Source organism: Monodelphis domestica, chromosome 5 (assembly GCF_027887165.1).
Source record: "Monodelphis domestica isolate mMonDom1 chromosome 5, mMonDom1.pri, whole genome shotgun sequence".
Taxonomy (NCBI): Eukaryota; Metazoa; Chordata; class Mammalia; order Didelphimorphia; family Didelphidae; genus Monodelphis; species Monodelphis domestica.
In genome coordinates, this window is record NC_077231.1 from 238,577,575 (window position 1) to 238,593,413 (window position 15,839).

At 33.4% G+C, this 15,839-nt stretch overlaps 1 protein-coding gene across 1 annotated transcript in view; it reads right to left on the minus strand.

Annotated features, from left to right (window-relative positions):
- The window catches only part of NCAPG2 (non-SMC condensin II complex subunit G2), a 96,391-nt gene that overhangs the window by 37,466 nt on the left and 43,086 nt on the right, over nucleotides 1-15,839 (minus strand). The window contains exons 14-22 of the mRNA XM_007504688.3: nucleotides 15,209-15,431; nucleotides 14,640-14,743; nucleotides 13,276-13,449; nucleotides 12,552-12,622; nucleotides 7,740-7,893; nucleotides 7,428-7,601; nucleotides 3,105-3,221; nucleotides 2,866-3,006; nucleotides 2,020-2,119 (exon numbers count right to left, since the gene is read on the minus strand). Coding sequence (XP_007504750.2) covers nucleotides 2,020-2,119; nucleotides 2,866-3,006; nucleotides 3,105-3,221; nucleotides 7,428-7,601; nucleotides 7,740-7,893; nucleotides 12,552-12,622; nucleotides 13,276-13,449; nucleotides 14,640-14,743; nucleotides 15,209-15,431 — 1,258 coding nt within the window. The remainder of the gene's footprint in view (nucleotides 1-2,019; nucleotides 2,120-2,865; nucleotides 3,007-3,104; nucleotides 3,222-7,427; nucleotides 7,602-7,739; nucleotides 7,894-12,551; nucleotides 12,623-13,275; nucleotides 13,450-14,639; nucleotides 14,744-15,208; nucleotides 15,432-15,839) is intronic.

The window sequence follows — 15,839 nt, forward strand, 5'->3', positions numbered from 1 at the left end:
TGGGAAAATTGGAAAACAGGATGGGAAAAATAAGGTCTAGATCAACATCTCACACCATAACATGATAAATTAAAAATGGGTAAAATGACTTAAATATAGGGCATGAAATTATGAATAAATTAGGTGAACATAAAATAGTGTACTTGTCAGATTTGTGAGAAAGGAAGGAATTTAAGATCAAGCAAAAGACAGAAAACATTATAATATGTAAAATGAATGATTTTTATTACATCAAATTTAAAAGGTTTTGTACAGACAAAACCAATGCAACCACAATTAGAAGGAAAGCAACAAACTGGGAAAACATTTTTATAACAAAACTCTCTAACAAAGGTTTAATTTCCCAAATATATATGGAACTAAGTCACATTTACAAAATAATCAAGCCTCAATTGACAAATGGTAAAGGAATAGAAATAGGCAGTTCTCAGATGAAGAAATCAAAACTATCAGTAATAACATGAAAAAGGATTCTAAATCCTTCCTGATTAGAGAAATGCAAATTAAAATAACTCTGAGGTATCACATTATACCTAGCAGATTGGTCAATATGACAGCAAAAGAAAGTGATGAATGCTGAAGGGGATGTGGCAAAATTGGGACACTAATACATTAGTAATGGAGTTGTGAATTAATCCAACCATTCTGGAGAGCAATTAGGAACCATGCACAAAAGGTTTTAAAAGAATGCGTGCCCTTTGATCCTGCCACACCATTGCTGGATTTGTACCCCACAGAGAAAATAAGGAAAAATGCTTATACAAAAATATTCATAGCCGCGATCTTTGTGGTGACAAAAAAATGGAAAATGGGGGGGGATGCCCTTCAATTGGAGAATGGCTGAACAAATTGTGGTATCTGATAGTGATGGAATATTATTTTGATGAAAGGAATGATGAATTGGAGGAATTCCAGGTGAACTGGAAAGATCTCCAGGGATTGATGCAGAGGAAAAGGAGCAGAACCAGGAGAACATTGTACACAGAGACTGATACATTATGGTACAATCGAAGGTAATAGACTTTTCTACTAGCAGCAATGCAATGACCCAGTACAATCCAGAGGAACTTATGAGAAAGAATGCTATCCACATCCAGAGAAGGAACTGTGGAAGTATAAATGCAGAAAAAAAAACATATGATTGATCATATGGTTCGATGGAGATATTTGCATTAAAAAAAAATCACTCTGTTGCAAATATAAATAACATGTAAATAGGTTATGAACAATGATACATATATAACCCAGAAAAATTGCTTATCAGCTCTGGGAGGTGGGAAGGAAGAGAGCTGGGAAAAATCAAGAATCATGTAACCATAGGAAAATGTTCTAAATAAATAAATTATAGCTAAAAAATAAACTAAAAGATGGCACTAATTTAGAATAAATAATAATAAAAATAGATTAAAAACCATAGGGAATATATATATATATACTTATATATATATATATATGTATGTATATATATATAATAAAGTTTGACTAAATCATCTCCAAAACATTTTCTGAGTATCTGAAACTTTATTACAAAAAGAAATAATTTCTGGAACAGAGGGATGAATCCCAAAATGGGCATTTCTACTTTGAAAGCACCTCAGAGAAGTACTTCTCCTTTTCCTAATGGAGGCTCCCTTAGTTTCCTCTACCATTTTCATCTATGAACAGCAAAGATTTCTGGTCTTGAGATACATTCTCCATGTCTAGACAAATGAACTACACAGACCAAATAAAGCCAAAGATTGAGGAGCCCGTGGCTTATTACTGTAATCTCTCCATCTTAGATCATTGCGCCTAACATCAGCTTTTAAGCAATTGAAACTTTCTTAAAAAATGGAACATCTTCCCCATTTTATCTACACCCAGAAAAACTGTGCCAAGCAATTTTATCGCCAAAGGTTTAAGGTAACAGTATAAATACCATTCATTTAAAAAAATCCCAAAACACTGAATGTACATTTATAAGAAAGCTGTGTCAACAAATTAAATTGTACTTGTACTCTATGAAAAAATGAAGTGTACCTGTTTGCATAATTCCAAGAGTTATTTTTAAAAGCTGCATGTAAAACTTGGAATCTCCAAAGCCAACCATTATAGCATCTTTACAAACTGTAACATAGGCCTATAAACGATAGATTGATTAACAAGACATGTTAATGATAAAAATCAACACTAAAATGAAGATTTTTAAATGTTAAAATTCAACTAGTTTCTAAAATTTGATAGACTATATCTTTCTGCAAGATTTATGTAACTATATAAGAAATAGTTCTGTAAGGTGGGAAGCTGGGTATCTCAGTGGATTGAGAGCCAGGCCTAGAGATGGGAAGTCCTAAGTTCAAATCTGGCCTCAGGCACTTCCCAGCTGTGTGACCCTGGGCAAGTTACTTGACCCCCATACCTAGCCCTTACCACTCTTCTGCCTTGGCACCAATACACAGTATTGATTCCAAGATGGAAGGTAAGGGTTTAAAAAAAAAAAGAAAGAATAACAATAATAATAATAATAATGAGGATACAGCATAAGATGTTGATATCCCAATTCACAAATAATATACTTTCATATCTTAATATGTTGTTAAAAAACAAACAAGAAAAATAAGATGTGAATCAACCAAATGAGTTCTGATTATTTATATTGCACTATAGCTTATAACTTCCTGACTGAATATGAATCCTAAGTAATCATTTAAAAATAGATCAATAACAACATTCCAAATTAAGATAATTTGCCACTAGAAAAAATGTGTTATAATTTAGAAAATAAGCATTTAATTAAGCGACAACTGTGCTAACCACTGAGGATATAAAGAAAGGCAACAGACAGTTCGTATTTCAAGGGGCTCACAGTGTAAAGGAGATTCAAACCTGAATAGTTTTCTGGTAAATTTCTCTGCAAGACTTCAAGTGTTCTTCTTCTTGTCCATGAATAAGAGGTATAATTTGATTTTCTATCCAAAATCCAGTTTCTTCCAAACAAGATAGATACATTTTTCCTTCTGAACAAAACTGCTCAACAATGAGACAATGACAGAAACAAATCAGTAATGAATCTTATTTGTTAACATGCTTCCTATGTATTATAAGAGAACATTAAAACTATATACCTTGTGGTGGAGATGAATACAAAATCGACAATAGATGGTAAATGCTCGTACAGAAGTTGCTTGATTGAAGTTAGGACACTTTGCATCAGATGACTGTATAACTGATAAAATATCTTTCTGTAATATGATGGCAAATGGTTGAGACAATAAATTTCAGACTCATATTCTCAAAAATATGCAACCTCATTAATCTGAGGGTAGCTACATCAGATAACACAGTTTCATTGCAGCAATCAAAGTCACATTGGATTTAGTTCTATTAAGTCTTATGTATTGTAAGTCCAACTTAAATTCTTAGTAGATTTAGAGAGAAGAAAATAAAATATATTTGACTTCAATTTCTGGAACATGGAGATGAAGGTCTCTTAGATGACACAAAGTTCAATGGTCTCATATTAATTACTTGATAACAATATTAACTTTGAAATAAGATACCATAATAATGCAAAAAGAAAAATCTAAAAAGGTTAGAATGAAAAAGTAGACCAAAAAAAGAAAAGCAAAAGAAAGTTCACTAATACTAGAATAGTTGACAAGCACATAAAATGGGCAATTATATATAAGAATATCTAAAAGAAGCCAAGTTAGAAAACAAAAACTTAGATGATGGATTAAAAATCAATTAATTGGGGGACAGATAGCTGGCTCAGTGGATAGAGAGCCAGGTCCAGAGATGGGGAGGTCTTGGGTTCAAATCTGACCTCAGACACTTCCTAGCTCTGTGATTCTGGACAAGTCACTTGAACCCCCCATTGCCTAGCCCTTAATGCTCTTCTGACTTGGGATCAATACATAGTAGTGATTCTATGGCAAAAGGTAAGGGTTTTTTAAAAATCAATAAATAAACACTGGATATAATTAAAAAGCAGATATAAAAAAGTTTTAATAAGTAAAAGCACTACAAAAACAAAAAGTTATGTTTAGAAAGTACTAATCAATTGGTAAATATTTAAGTACCAATTTATATCTAACAATATAATATAACATAATGGACTCTGGGGCTACAAGAACAAAAACAAATTACATATTTTGTCTTGATGGTGTATTTAAAAAATTGTACATGATAGAAAATCATAGTTTCATGTACATAATATATGCATATATTATATAGACATATACATTATATAGAGATATACATTTCTATCTTTCTGTTCTCCTACATAGGGAAATATTTTATTAACGTTTAAGTTCAGAATGAAACAATGATGGATAAAATACATTTTTTAGCACCAAAATGGCTCCTTATCAACTACCACATAGGTGATATAGGTTCAACTCCTTTGCTAGACATTGAAACCCATCACAATATAGTAATGCTCTTACTTCTTCAGCCTTATAGCATATACCCTTCTTCCCTCCACATATTCTACACTGACCAATATGGATAAATCTATCTCTAGAAGAATCCTGGATCATTCTGTGTTTTTGTTCACACTATTTCCTACTCATAGAAAGACTTTTTCATTGCCTTTCATTTCCTACTCATCCTTCAAGCCTGGTTCAAATGCCAGCTCCTTCATGAAGTCTTCCTTCATGTATTCAGGAACTTCTTTCTCCTACATAGACCTCATGAAGTTCTTTGTAAACTCTTCTATACTATGAATGTTTATTATGTGTCTCTGTATAACATGTGAGGTTAACTAGGCAGTACAATGGATAGAGGTGCTGGGTGTGGGATCAGGAAGTCTCATCTTCCCCAGTTCAAATCAGACTTTAGATACTTATTAGCTGTGTGACCCTGGACAAGTCACTTAACCTGGTTTGCCTCAGTTTCCTGTGAAATAAACTAGAGAAGGATGTGACAAATCACTCTAGTATCTTTGCCCAAAACAAATAAAGACAAACAAACAAACAACAACAACAACAACAACAACAACAACAGTCCCTAATGGGGTCATTATGAGTCAGACACAAATGAAAAAAACAAACAATAACAAAAACGCTGCATAAACTTCCCTTCTCCCAAACTGTCCCCCTCAGTGTATGGTTAACTCCTCTCATAGTAAGTTCCAAGAGCGTCAGGAGTATAACTTATATAAACTTTTTCTTTCAAAATAAGTAGCACAGATTTCTGTACAAAGAACTCAATAAATGTTTATTGACTCTCATTTAACTAATTAGTTACCCATTTGTCAAAGTAAACATAGCTCTACACTTAAGTACTCTTTTCCTAAACAATATACATGGTAAAAAAGTTGGACCGTGATTCATCACTAAACATTTTAGGAAAAAATTTAAGTTTCTCAGGGAAATTAGCTTCTAGCAATAACTCTTCCTTCTCTATTAATTGTATTTTTAAAAGTTTCCCTCAGTTCTGACAAACAATCCTGGATACTACTTTTCTTAATTCTTTAAAATGTCTGCAACACAGCAAGAGGTACTTTTCTGACATGCTTTTTGCTTTCGGCCCCTCCTTTTTATCATTCTCCCTTACAAAAGCAAACAACTAATTGTGTCTGTATTTAGTACAAGTTACCTTGTACTACCAATCCTGATTCCCAATTTGGCAGCAGAGCTGGGATGAAATAAGCAACAGGGGTGTGAAATTGGAATCTGTTACCCTAAAAACTATGATTCCCAGGAGCCAGTCACTTCCTGTCCTTATGTGCTGATGAAGACAAGAGATAAATTGGGTGGAGTTCTGTGTCTAGCTTGCTTTTCCTTCCTGTCGGTGGCTTTGGTTGAGTGGGGACTATGAGCTGGTAGAAAATTTAGTCACGTGGTTCTATTTTGTCAGATAATAAACTTTATAAAAATAATACTTCAAGCACATGAAGAAGTGTTCTAAATCTCTTATAATCAGAGAGATGCAAATCAAAACAACTCTAAGGTATCACCTCACACCTAGCAGATTGGCTAACATAACAGCAAAGGAAAGTAATGAATGCTAGAGGGGATGTGGCAAAGTAGGGACATTAATTCATTGCTGGTGGAGTTGTGAACTGATCCAGCCATTCTGGAGGGCAATTTGGAACTATGCCCAAAGGGCGATAAAAGAATATCTACCCTTTGACCCAGCCATAGCACTGCTGGGTCTGTACCCCAAAGAGATAATGGACAAAAAGGCTTGTACAAAAATATTCATAGCTGCGCTCTTTGTGGTGGCCAAAAATTGGAAAATGAGGGGATGCCCATCAATTGGGGAATGGCTGAGCAAATTGTGGTATATGTTGGTTATGGAATACTATTGTGCTAAAAGGAATAATAAAGTGGAGGAGTTCCATGGAGACTGGAACAACCTCCAGGAAGTGATGCAGAGCGAGAGGAGCAGAACCAGGAGAACATTGTACACAGAGACTAATACACTGTGGTATAATCGAACGTAATGGACTTCTCCATTAGTGGCGGTGTAATGTCCCTGAACAATTTGCAGGGATCCAGGAGAAAAAAACACCATTCATAAGCAAAGGATAAACTATGGGAGTGGAAACACCGAGGAAAAGCAACTGCCAGAATACAGCGGTTGAGGGGACATGACAGAGGAGAGACTCTAAATGAACACTCTAATGCAAATACTATCAACAAAGCAATGGGTTCAAATCAAGAAAACATGTAATGCCCAGTGGATTTACGCGTCGGCTACGGTGGGGGGGGGGGGGGGGATGGGGGGGGAGGAAAAGAAAATGATCTATGTCTTTAACGAATAATGCTTGGAAATGATCAAATAAAATATATTTTAAAAAAATACTTCAAGTATTAGACATTAGTTTAACTCTTAAAGTGAGAACCTCAAATTTTTTTAAATGAGTCTTCAAATAATATTGAGGAAACTCTAGCATTCTCCACCATGAATATTCCATTTTACTAAGGTTAGTTTCTTTACTACTTTGATCTATGTCATATCACTTCTACCTGTGTTCATGCTATTTGCACTACTGGGAATATACCTCATCTTCTTCCTATATTCACAACCGATCAGTTGTATCTAGGTTCAAGGTTTACCTGCTATATGAATTATTGCCCAGGTAGTCAAATCCAAACCCGATTTGGGCTCTAAACTCATACCTATGAACTCTACCAATCATTTCAGACTCACTTGTATTAATCACTAATTTTTCACACTTTAACCTTGCCTTCACAATATATTTCAAACAAGCTACTCAGAAGACTAAGGTTCTTATCTAGGTTTTGTCATAAATTAGCATATGTCCAAGGGCCAGTTACAACCCTCTGAGGCTAAATTTTCTCATCTATAATTCATGGTGATTGGACTAGATAAACTCTATGGGCATTTCAAGCTCTAAGATTCCATTGATAATATAAGAATATGGAATTTGAAAATTCTAGCAGTATATAGTTCAGTATTTTTGAAGAAAAAATTACCTTTGAAGTTTCAAGTGCTTTCAAAAGACTGTTTAGTCTCTTTTCAGGGAGAGATAACAGGAAATCTCGATTCTTATTGTGAAGCAACAAGTACTCTATATAATTCAATGCCAATTCAGGTTTTGCCTGATTTGAATCCTGGATTCTTACATGACGTTTAGTGGCTGACGTACTCTGAATAAAAAGAAAATACACACTAAATTTTACAATAGAGAAAACAAGACAAATGATTTCTAACAAATATCCTCATGTGACAAATTGCTGAATAAAGATGCTATTAAATAAATTTTTAGAACTTAAAAATTCACATACTTTGTTTTTGGACTCTCCATCTGGCAACCAATCACAAATAAGCTCAAAGATGTGTCCCACTTGTCCCCAGGAGCAAAGACAATCAATTAGGGTATAATATTTCTCTTCTATAGATCCTTCTTCTTGATTCCTCAATGTAGAGATGACACTACAGCTAAAAATTCCAAAAACATAAATACCTATTTAAGATGGTAAAAACTTCACTGTTTTTAAAAGATGAGAAATACCAGATCCTTCAAGGAGGTATGAGAGTTCATTTCATAGTGCTAATTTTTAAAAATTTTCAGTACAAAACAAGTTCTTGAATAGACTGAAAATAAGAGAATATCTTACATACATCTCAATAAAAATTGTAATATCCTCAAGGAATAGTCCTCAAAACTTTATACTCACAAGAATTTAATAGTAACTGGTTTTCCTGCAGTTAGGAGGTAGATAAACTATTTTGTGGTTCTCTTTCTTTATAGAAAACTATTATTCTAATATTGATTTAAAACTTAGTGAGAATCTTATGTTAAAAACATTTTTAAAATATGCTATCACTAAAATAACAATTTAAAAGGAATATTTAGAGGCAGCGAGGTAGCTCAAAGGACAGAGTGAGTCAGAAGGACTTAGGGTCAAATCTAGCCTCAGACACTTCCAAGCTGTGTGACCCTGGGCAAGTCACTTAACTCCAATTGCCTAGCACTTACTAATCTTCTGGCTTGGAATTAGTAGTTTATGAAACATTTTAAATAAACTTTATTAAATATCTATAACTTTATAGTATAGGTACACATTGACCAACAGTATCTCACAATAAAGTCATTAAAGCATTTTAATACATATCCCAGTTTATGTTCATGGTATCCCATTACTACAAATCTGTCAACTTTTCAGTCTACTGAAGCCTAAGCCCAGAGCCACAATAGGCACCTGTCTGCCTTTATACTTACCTCTTGATGCCAATCCTTTTAGTTATTTTCAACCTACATATTTGAAGGCACTTATATACTGTTGTCCCTCAACCATACCAAGCATATCTTTAATTTCTTTTTTTTTTTTTAATATATTTTATTTGATCATTTCCAAGCATTATTCGTTAAAGACATAGATCATTTTCTTTTCCTCCCCCCCACCCCCCATAGCCGACGCGTAAGTCCACTGGGCATTAGATGTTTTCTTGATTTGAACCCATTGCTTTGTTGATAGTATTTGCATTAGAGTGTTCATTTAAAGTCTATCCTCTGTCATGTCCCCTCAACCTCTGTATTCAGGCAGTTGCTTTTTCTCGGTGTTTCCACTCCCATAGTTTATCCTTTGCTTATGAATGGTGTTTTTTTTCTCCTGGATCCCTGAAAGTTGTTCAGGGACATTACACCACCCCTAATGGAGAAGTCCATTACGTTCGATTATACCACAGTGTATTAGTCTCTGTGTACAATGTTCTCCTGGTTCTGCTCCTCTCGCTCTGCATCACTTCCTGGAGGTTGTTCCAGTCTCCATGGAATTCCTCCACTTTATTATTCCTTTTAGCACAATAGTATTCCATCACCAACATATACCACAGTTTGTTCAGCCATTCCCCAATTGATGGGCATCCCCTCGTTTTCCAGTTTTGGGCCACCACAAAGAGCGCAGCTATGAATATTTTTGTACAAGTCTTTGTGTCCATTATCTCTTTGGGGTACAGACCCAGCAGTGCTATGGCTGGGTCAAAGGGTAGATATTCTTTTGTTGCCCTTTGGGCATAGTTCCAAATTGCCCTCCAAAATGGTTGGATCAGTTCACAACTCCATATCTTTAATTTCTAAAAGTGTTCGCACATTATTCACTACCACCTTTATTGTTTTACTTATAGTCATATCTTAGAGCTAACAACACAGGTAGAGTAAGTGTAAAAGAGAATTCTTAATCCCTTTATCTAATTTAACTGGGGACCTAGAGGTCCTTTTACCATACAGAAGTATAAAGATTTCCCACAGTGCAAGGAAGTAGAAACCAGAGACAGGAAGTGAGGTAAGAAGGGGATATAAAAGGCCAACACGAGGACTGAAAGGGGATTTTTGGCTTTTTGACCTTTTTTGGGTGGGGAGATAGTTGGTAGTTGGTCATTGGGGATTGGTCGCTGGTGGTATGGGTTGGTGATTAGTTGTTGGTTGTTTGTTAGTTGGTGGTTGGGAGATAGATATATGTATATATATTGATTCTGCCTGGTGAGCTGAGCTGAGGGGTGATCAGCTGGACTTTCTCTAATGGCAGTAAGAGGTAGTTATAGGATAGCTAGTTAAGTATTGGGCAATTTCTTTCTCTACCTCTTTCCTATATTTCTCACCTTTACTATATTCTTTTACAATCTCTATTTTAATAAAATTAAATTGTAAATTATTAAAAGCTGCTAGAAGTTTTCTCTGACTTAAATGAATAATATTAATTTACAACTCTACTATAAGTTATTAAAAGCTGCTTCTTATTTTGTCAAAACTCCTAATTTAATCCCTACACTAACACAACACAGGTAGGGTAAGTCTATGAACAAATTTTACTATAATTTTCTAAATGTTCAGCAAATCATCTACAAATTAAGAATGATTTCTTACCTGAGACTTTTTTCATTTAAAAAAAAATTAGATTTTTGAAGTCAATCTATTTCAAACTGGAGACTGATCTTTAAATTTGGTTACAAACTTGTATTTTTTAAAATCTTCATTATGTTAGACCATTTTTTTTAACCTTACTATTTGCTCAATTACAATTAGATGCTAATTCTAACATCAGTTTTATTCATACACTATCAAGTGAGTGGTCTTTTAATTCTAGAATACTGAGCATTAAAGTATTATGCAAAACTTCAGCAACATTGTTATCAGAAGTCAAAGATGATTAATTTTGGCTTCCTATAATGTAGTAAATAATAAAAATTAGTTGTTTTCATGTTTTGTTCCTATCAGTCATTTCCAGGATTAGGTTCTCCTTTAGTATTTAGGGCACGTGGTCCAGTGATAAGATTCTTATACTCTTTCTGGAAGGGAGGGGCAGAAAAATGAAAGTCAAGTGCATGCAACCCTCTCCTAATTCCAACTAATGTAGGATTTTGCTCATATTTAGAAGGACTTTGTTTTTTCATTTTTTTGGATGGAGGGAAGGGAGAGGAAGAACCTGCTTAGTTAAAAAATTAAATTTAAGAAAACGATATAGCCAATTTAATTTTTGTGTTATGATATTCAATATTCATCACTTCAGGAGCAGCTTAGTGGATGGAGAGGCAGACCTAGAGACAAGTGTCCAAATCTGGCCTCAGACACTTCCTAGCTGTGTTATCCTGGGGAAGTTACTTAACCCCAATTTCCTAGCCCTTACCTCTCTTCTACCTTTGAAGCAATGCTTACTATTAATTCTTAAATAGAAGGCAAGGGTTTAAAAAAATACCACTTCTAATATCTTTCTTCTTTTCTTAACAGAAAAATATTGCTTAATATAAGTGTAAAACTTGAATAATTCTCAAACCAGAGCTTTCTTATACCATATTTTTTAACACTTCTCACCATCTTACTTTCTTGATTATACCACCAAATATTAAAATACATTTTTGACTAATAAATAAGTTGTAATTATCTTTATGGTGTTTCATTTATTTAGGCTTATCATGATTACTTCAAGCAGAGATGACCAAGAGTCCTATAAATTTAGGCTTCTGATTTGCCATTGAGTTCCACATAAAAAGGGCAATTAGGGGATACAGTGGATAGAGTAGAGGCCTAAAATCTGAAAGAATCATCTTCCTGAGTTTAAATCAGGCCTCATACACATACCAGTTGTGTGAACGTGGTAAATCATTTAAACCTGTTTTCTCATCTGTAAAATAAGCTGGAACAGGAAATATCAAACCACTCAAGTACTTTTGCCAAGAAAACTTCAAATGGAGTCCCAAAGATTCAGACATAACTGAAACAACTGAACAACAACAAATCAACACAACTTCTGTATGTGTATATACATTTTAGTTAAATTTTATGAATAGGGCTGAAAAAATTCATCAACTGTTAACCCACCTTCTAGTAATTAATCTTCTTCATTACGTTCCAATGTTTTATGAATTCTTTCTCATAGAATGACAATGATTTCCAATAAACCTTCTCTAAACTTTGTTAAATTAATCTTTGAATGTCAAATTGATAGTCCATCATTGGGATACTGAAGTCTTTTACTTTGGTAGCATCTAACTCAAAGAATATGAATTCTACAAAAAAACTAGAATATCAATTCTAAAACAATAGAAATTTAGAAAATTAGAAAAATTGAAAAATTGAAAAAATATAATTTCTATTCTTTGAGTTAGAGAGTTCAAGATCCCAAGATCATCTACACACTATCCCAAGTCCTTGGAACATGACTTTAACAGCACGCACACACACACACACCCCATGTATCACAGATTTTAAAATAAGTGCATTCTTAATTTTGTGATACTCTCTCTACCTTTCCTTAATGGTTAAGGTAAATAAAATTAATTATGCTTTGAGAATTTGTCACCACTTAAAATAAGTATTTTTAAAAAAGGTTTGAATATTATGACTTTAGCTGTACATGGTTCCTTCTCTTTTGCTGTAAATATTGAATCATAACATTCTTCCCACCTCTTTCTATGGAGGAAAAAAATGAAAGCATAAGAGCATATAAAAGGCTAGATGGCCAAGTTCTACTTTTGTCCTTTAAAATTTACCAAGCTATTTTAATTAAGTTCAAGCTTCTAAATAATCAAACAAATAAATAAAAGCAGGAAAAAAAAATTATCCCAGGGTCCTCCCATTTAAAAACTCCACACAGTACCTGAATGGAGGTACTGCAGAGGCTGGCATAAAAGAGAGCAATATAAACAATGGAATCTTGCAACGATCATCCTAGAAATGAGAAGGAAAAATGCATTAAAGAATACTATAAAATACTCAATGTCTTCCTATCCAAAGATAAGGCTACCATGAACTATTACAAGGAACCAATACATACAATATATAGTAAAAAAGTATTTCAGGTAATATTTAACATAGTAAAATGTTTTTGTTTTTGGTTGTTTCCCAAAAGTAATTTTAAAGTTAATGAATGCCATTCATTAAAAAGAACATCAGCAGCTATTTAATCCAATTATTCTTATCCAAGAATCTTCTCTATAACACAGGCTCTCATTCATTCTTTATTTAAAGAGGTAAAGGGGGAAACATAAGGGGTAGACTACTCAACAGCCCATTCCACTTTTGGATATATAACTTCAAAGTTATCTATCATCTTTGCTATAAATCTATCTCTACATTTTTAACTAATTACTGTTACTTCTATTTTAAGGCCATAGAGAAAAAGTCTAATCTAATTTCCACATAGCAGACCTCTAGATAGTTTAAGATAGTTACCATGTCCATTCCTAAGTTTTCTTTGTTCCAGGTAGAACATTTCTAGTTCTTTCAACTATTCTTTGGGAAAATCTGGAAATGCTTTTGAAGACACAACTTTTTCAACATATCATGCTCATAATAATTGTGATACTTAGTTTAAAACTCACTGTAAAGTGCTTAAGGTACTCTGGAAGCACAGAAGCAAATTTGCTGATGGTGTAAACTTTAGCTTCTTCATTATGTTCTAAAGTTTTATGAATGCTTTCCCATAGAATTACAATGACTTCCAATAAACCTGCCATAGAGGGTATATCACTTATTGACAATGTATTCTCCAGCACCTAAAGAGAAAAAATAATTTTATAATGGAAATGTAAAGTAAAAAAGATACTCTTTAGCACTTAACAAATTTTAGAAATACACAGCCAACAGATACCTTAAAAGTCTATGCATCCCTCTTGTAAGGTGTTATCTCAGAAAGAGAAGAAACTTTTTTCGAGGCTCCCAACCTTGAGCATAAGATTTTTTAAATCATACTTATGAGCTATAAGCTAAACACCATTTCTTAAAATGAAAACAAAACCAAAAAAAAAAAAGATTCACATGAAGGACTATGAAACTTCATATGCTTAAATTTTAATCTGTCCTAAAATGCATGCATAAAAAAAAAACAAGATAAAAAACACAAGTGATTAGATGAGGGAACAGAGTTTTCCTAAAAAGCTTTTAATTATGATATAAAGCTTTTTTAAAAAGCCCACAATATTTTACGGGTCTTAATTACACAAATATTTCTGTATTGATAGAATTTTAGGTACCAGGATATTAAACTTGAATAGTGAATTAAACTACATATTAAATTTTAGTATCTACCACTGTTTTATGTATAGAATTTAGGGATCCCATGATATCAGTGTATACAGTGCCTGTGGATTGTACAGGCATTGTACAAACATTGTACAGGCCATCCAAATTGGTCTTCCTGCTCTTCTTCATAAATGATACTTCATTTCCCATCTCTGTGCCTCTTCACTAACAAATACCTATTTCAAAACCATCTTAGAACTAAGTCTATGTTTCTTTTGAAACTTCAAGTGACATCTACTATTCAAAGTCTTTCCTAATCCTTCAAGGCGCTTGTGCCTTGAAGCAAAAAAATTTAATATCTACTCATTTTGTATATGTATATGTATAGATATATCCTCTATGGTTGTGAATGTAAGCTCCTTCAAGGCAAGAATTTTTAAAATTTCTGTCTTTTAATGCACAGTGCCTAGCACACACATCGTAGGAACTTAATAAATACTTGCTTATTGCTTGTTAAATGGAAGAAAGGTTATTAAAGAAACAAAGATGAGGGGAAAAAAACAAATTAAAGTTGGCATCGAATTTTGAACTCCTGCCTTTCTCTAAGAAATAAAATGACAAACAGAAAATATTAAATGTTAATTCTTTACATAATTGCCACTTAAAGGGCACCAGAAAGCAGTACTTAAATTTGATAACAAGGTTGAGATTCTATTCTACTTACATTTATGTTCTCTTTTTCCATTCCTTCATCTTCTTCCAGATTCTCTCTTACTGACTTCTGGATACAGGCAGTTAAGCAATGACGAACCACATGAATTAATTTTGCTATAATTACAAAGACAAGCAATGTTATTCATATATACACATCTCTCTGTTAAAAAGAAATATTTATAGAATGAATTATAATCTGAATTGGTTAGAATCCATCTTAAAAATGTGATCACAGGGGGTGAAAAGCCCATTATTAACATTCTCATTTCTATAGACTTAACACTGCATAAAACTTTTCCACAACATTGTATTTTGAGGTAGGGAATATCAATATTAGCAATCCCATTTTACAGATAAAAAACTTAGACTGCAAAATCAAATTCTTGCATAGGGTTATTCTATGTCTTTACCAGCTATTTTCCCACTTTTCAACACTATTTCCCTGAAGTAATTCATTCAAATTCTGAATACTGAAAATACTGAAAAATACTGAAAAAAATATATAACATTATTCATCCTTTAACTTGTTAAATAGGATAAAATAAAATTTGCAAAAAAAAAAAGACGTGTGTTACTTACCTATGTTGGTAGCAGCAGTGTGTTCATGAGCATACTTATAAAACTTTCTGGCTGCAGCAGGATTCATCTGTATTAATGTGACACAGCGCTCACACCATACATCTTCTGGTTGATTAACAGGAAAGAAAGAATTAAAGAGAAGGTGTACAAGACGCCGAGACACAGGACGTGAATCAATTTCCAAACGGGACAGAAGATGTTCCATACTGCAAATTTTCCAAAACTTTAAAAAGAAAACAAATATGGAAAGAAACCAATTTATCATTCTATAAAGAAGGATTAGTTCAATTGCTATAGCATTATGGAAAAAATCTTAATTGTAATTAGTGATATTGTTCATATACCTTTGATAGGAAATACTTCATTTGAAATTATCATAGCAGTGTTTTTCATAATTGCTCAAAGTAATATATCCATATGTTATGCCATTTTTATATGTTAAATTAGTACAGTATTTTGTGGTTTTTTTAGTATATGTACTACTTTCTCATCATAATTTTACAACTTTAAAACATGATACTCCGGAGCAACTAGGTGATTCTGTAGGTAGAGAGCCAGTCCTAGATATGGGAGGTCCTGGATTCAAATTTGACCTCAGACACTTTCTAGCTGTAACCTAGGGCATGTTACT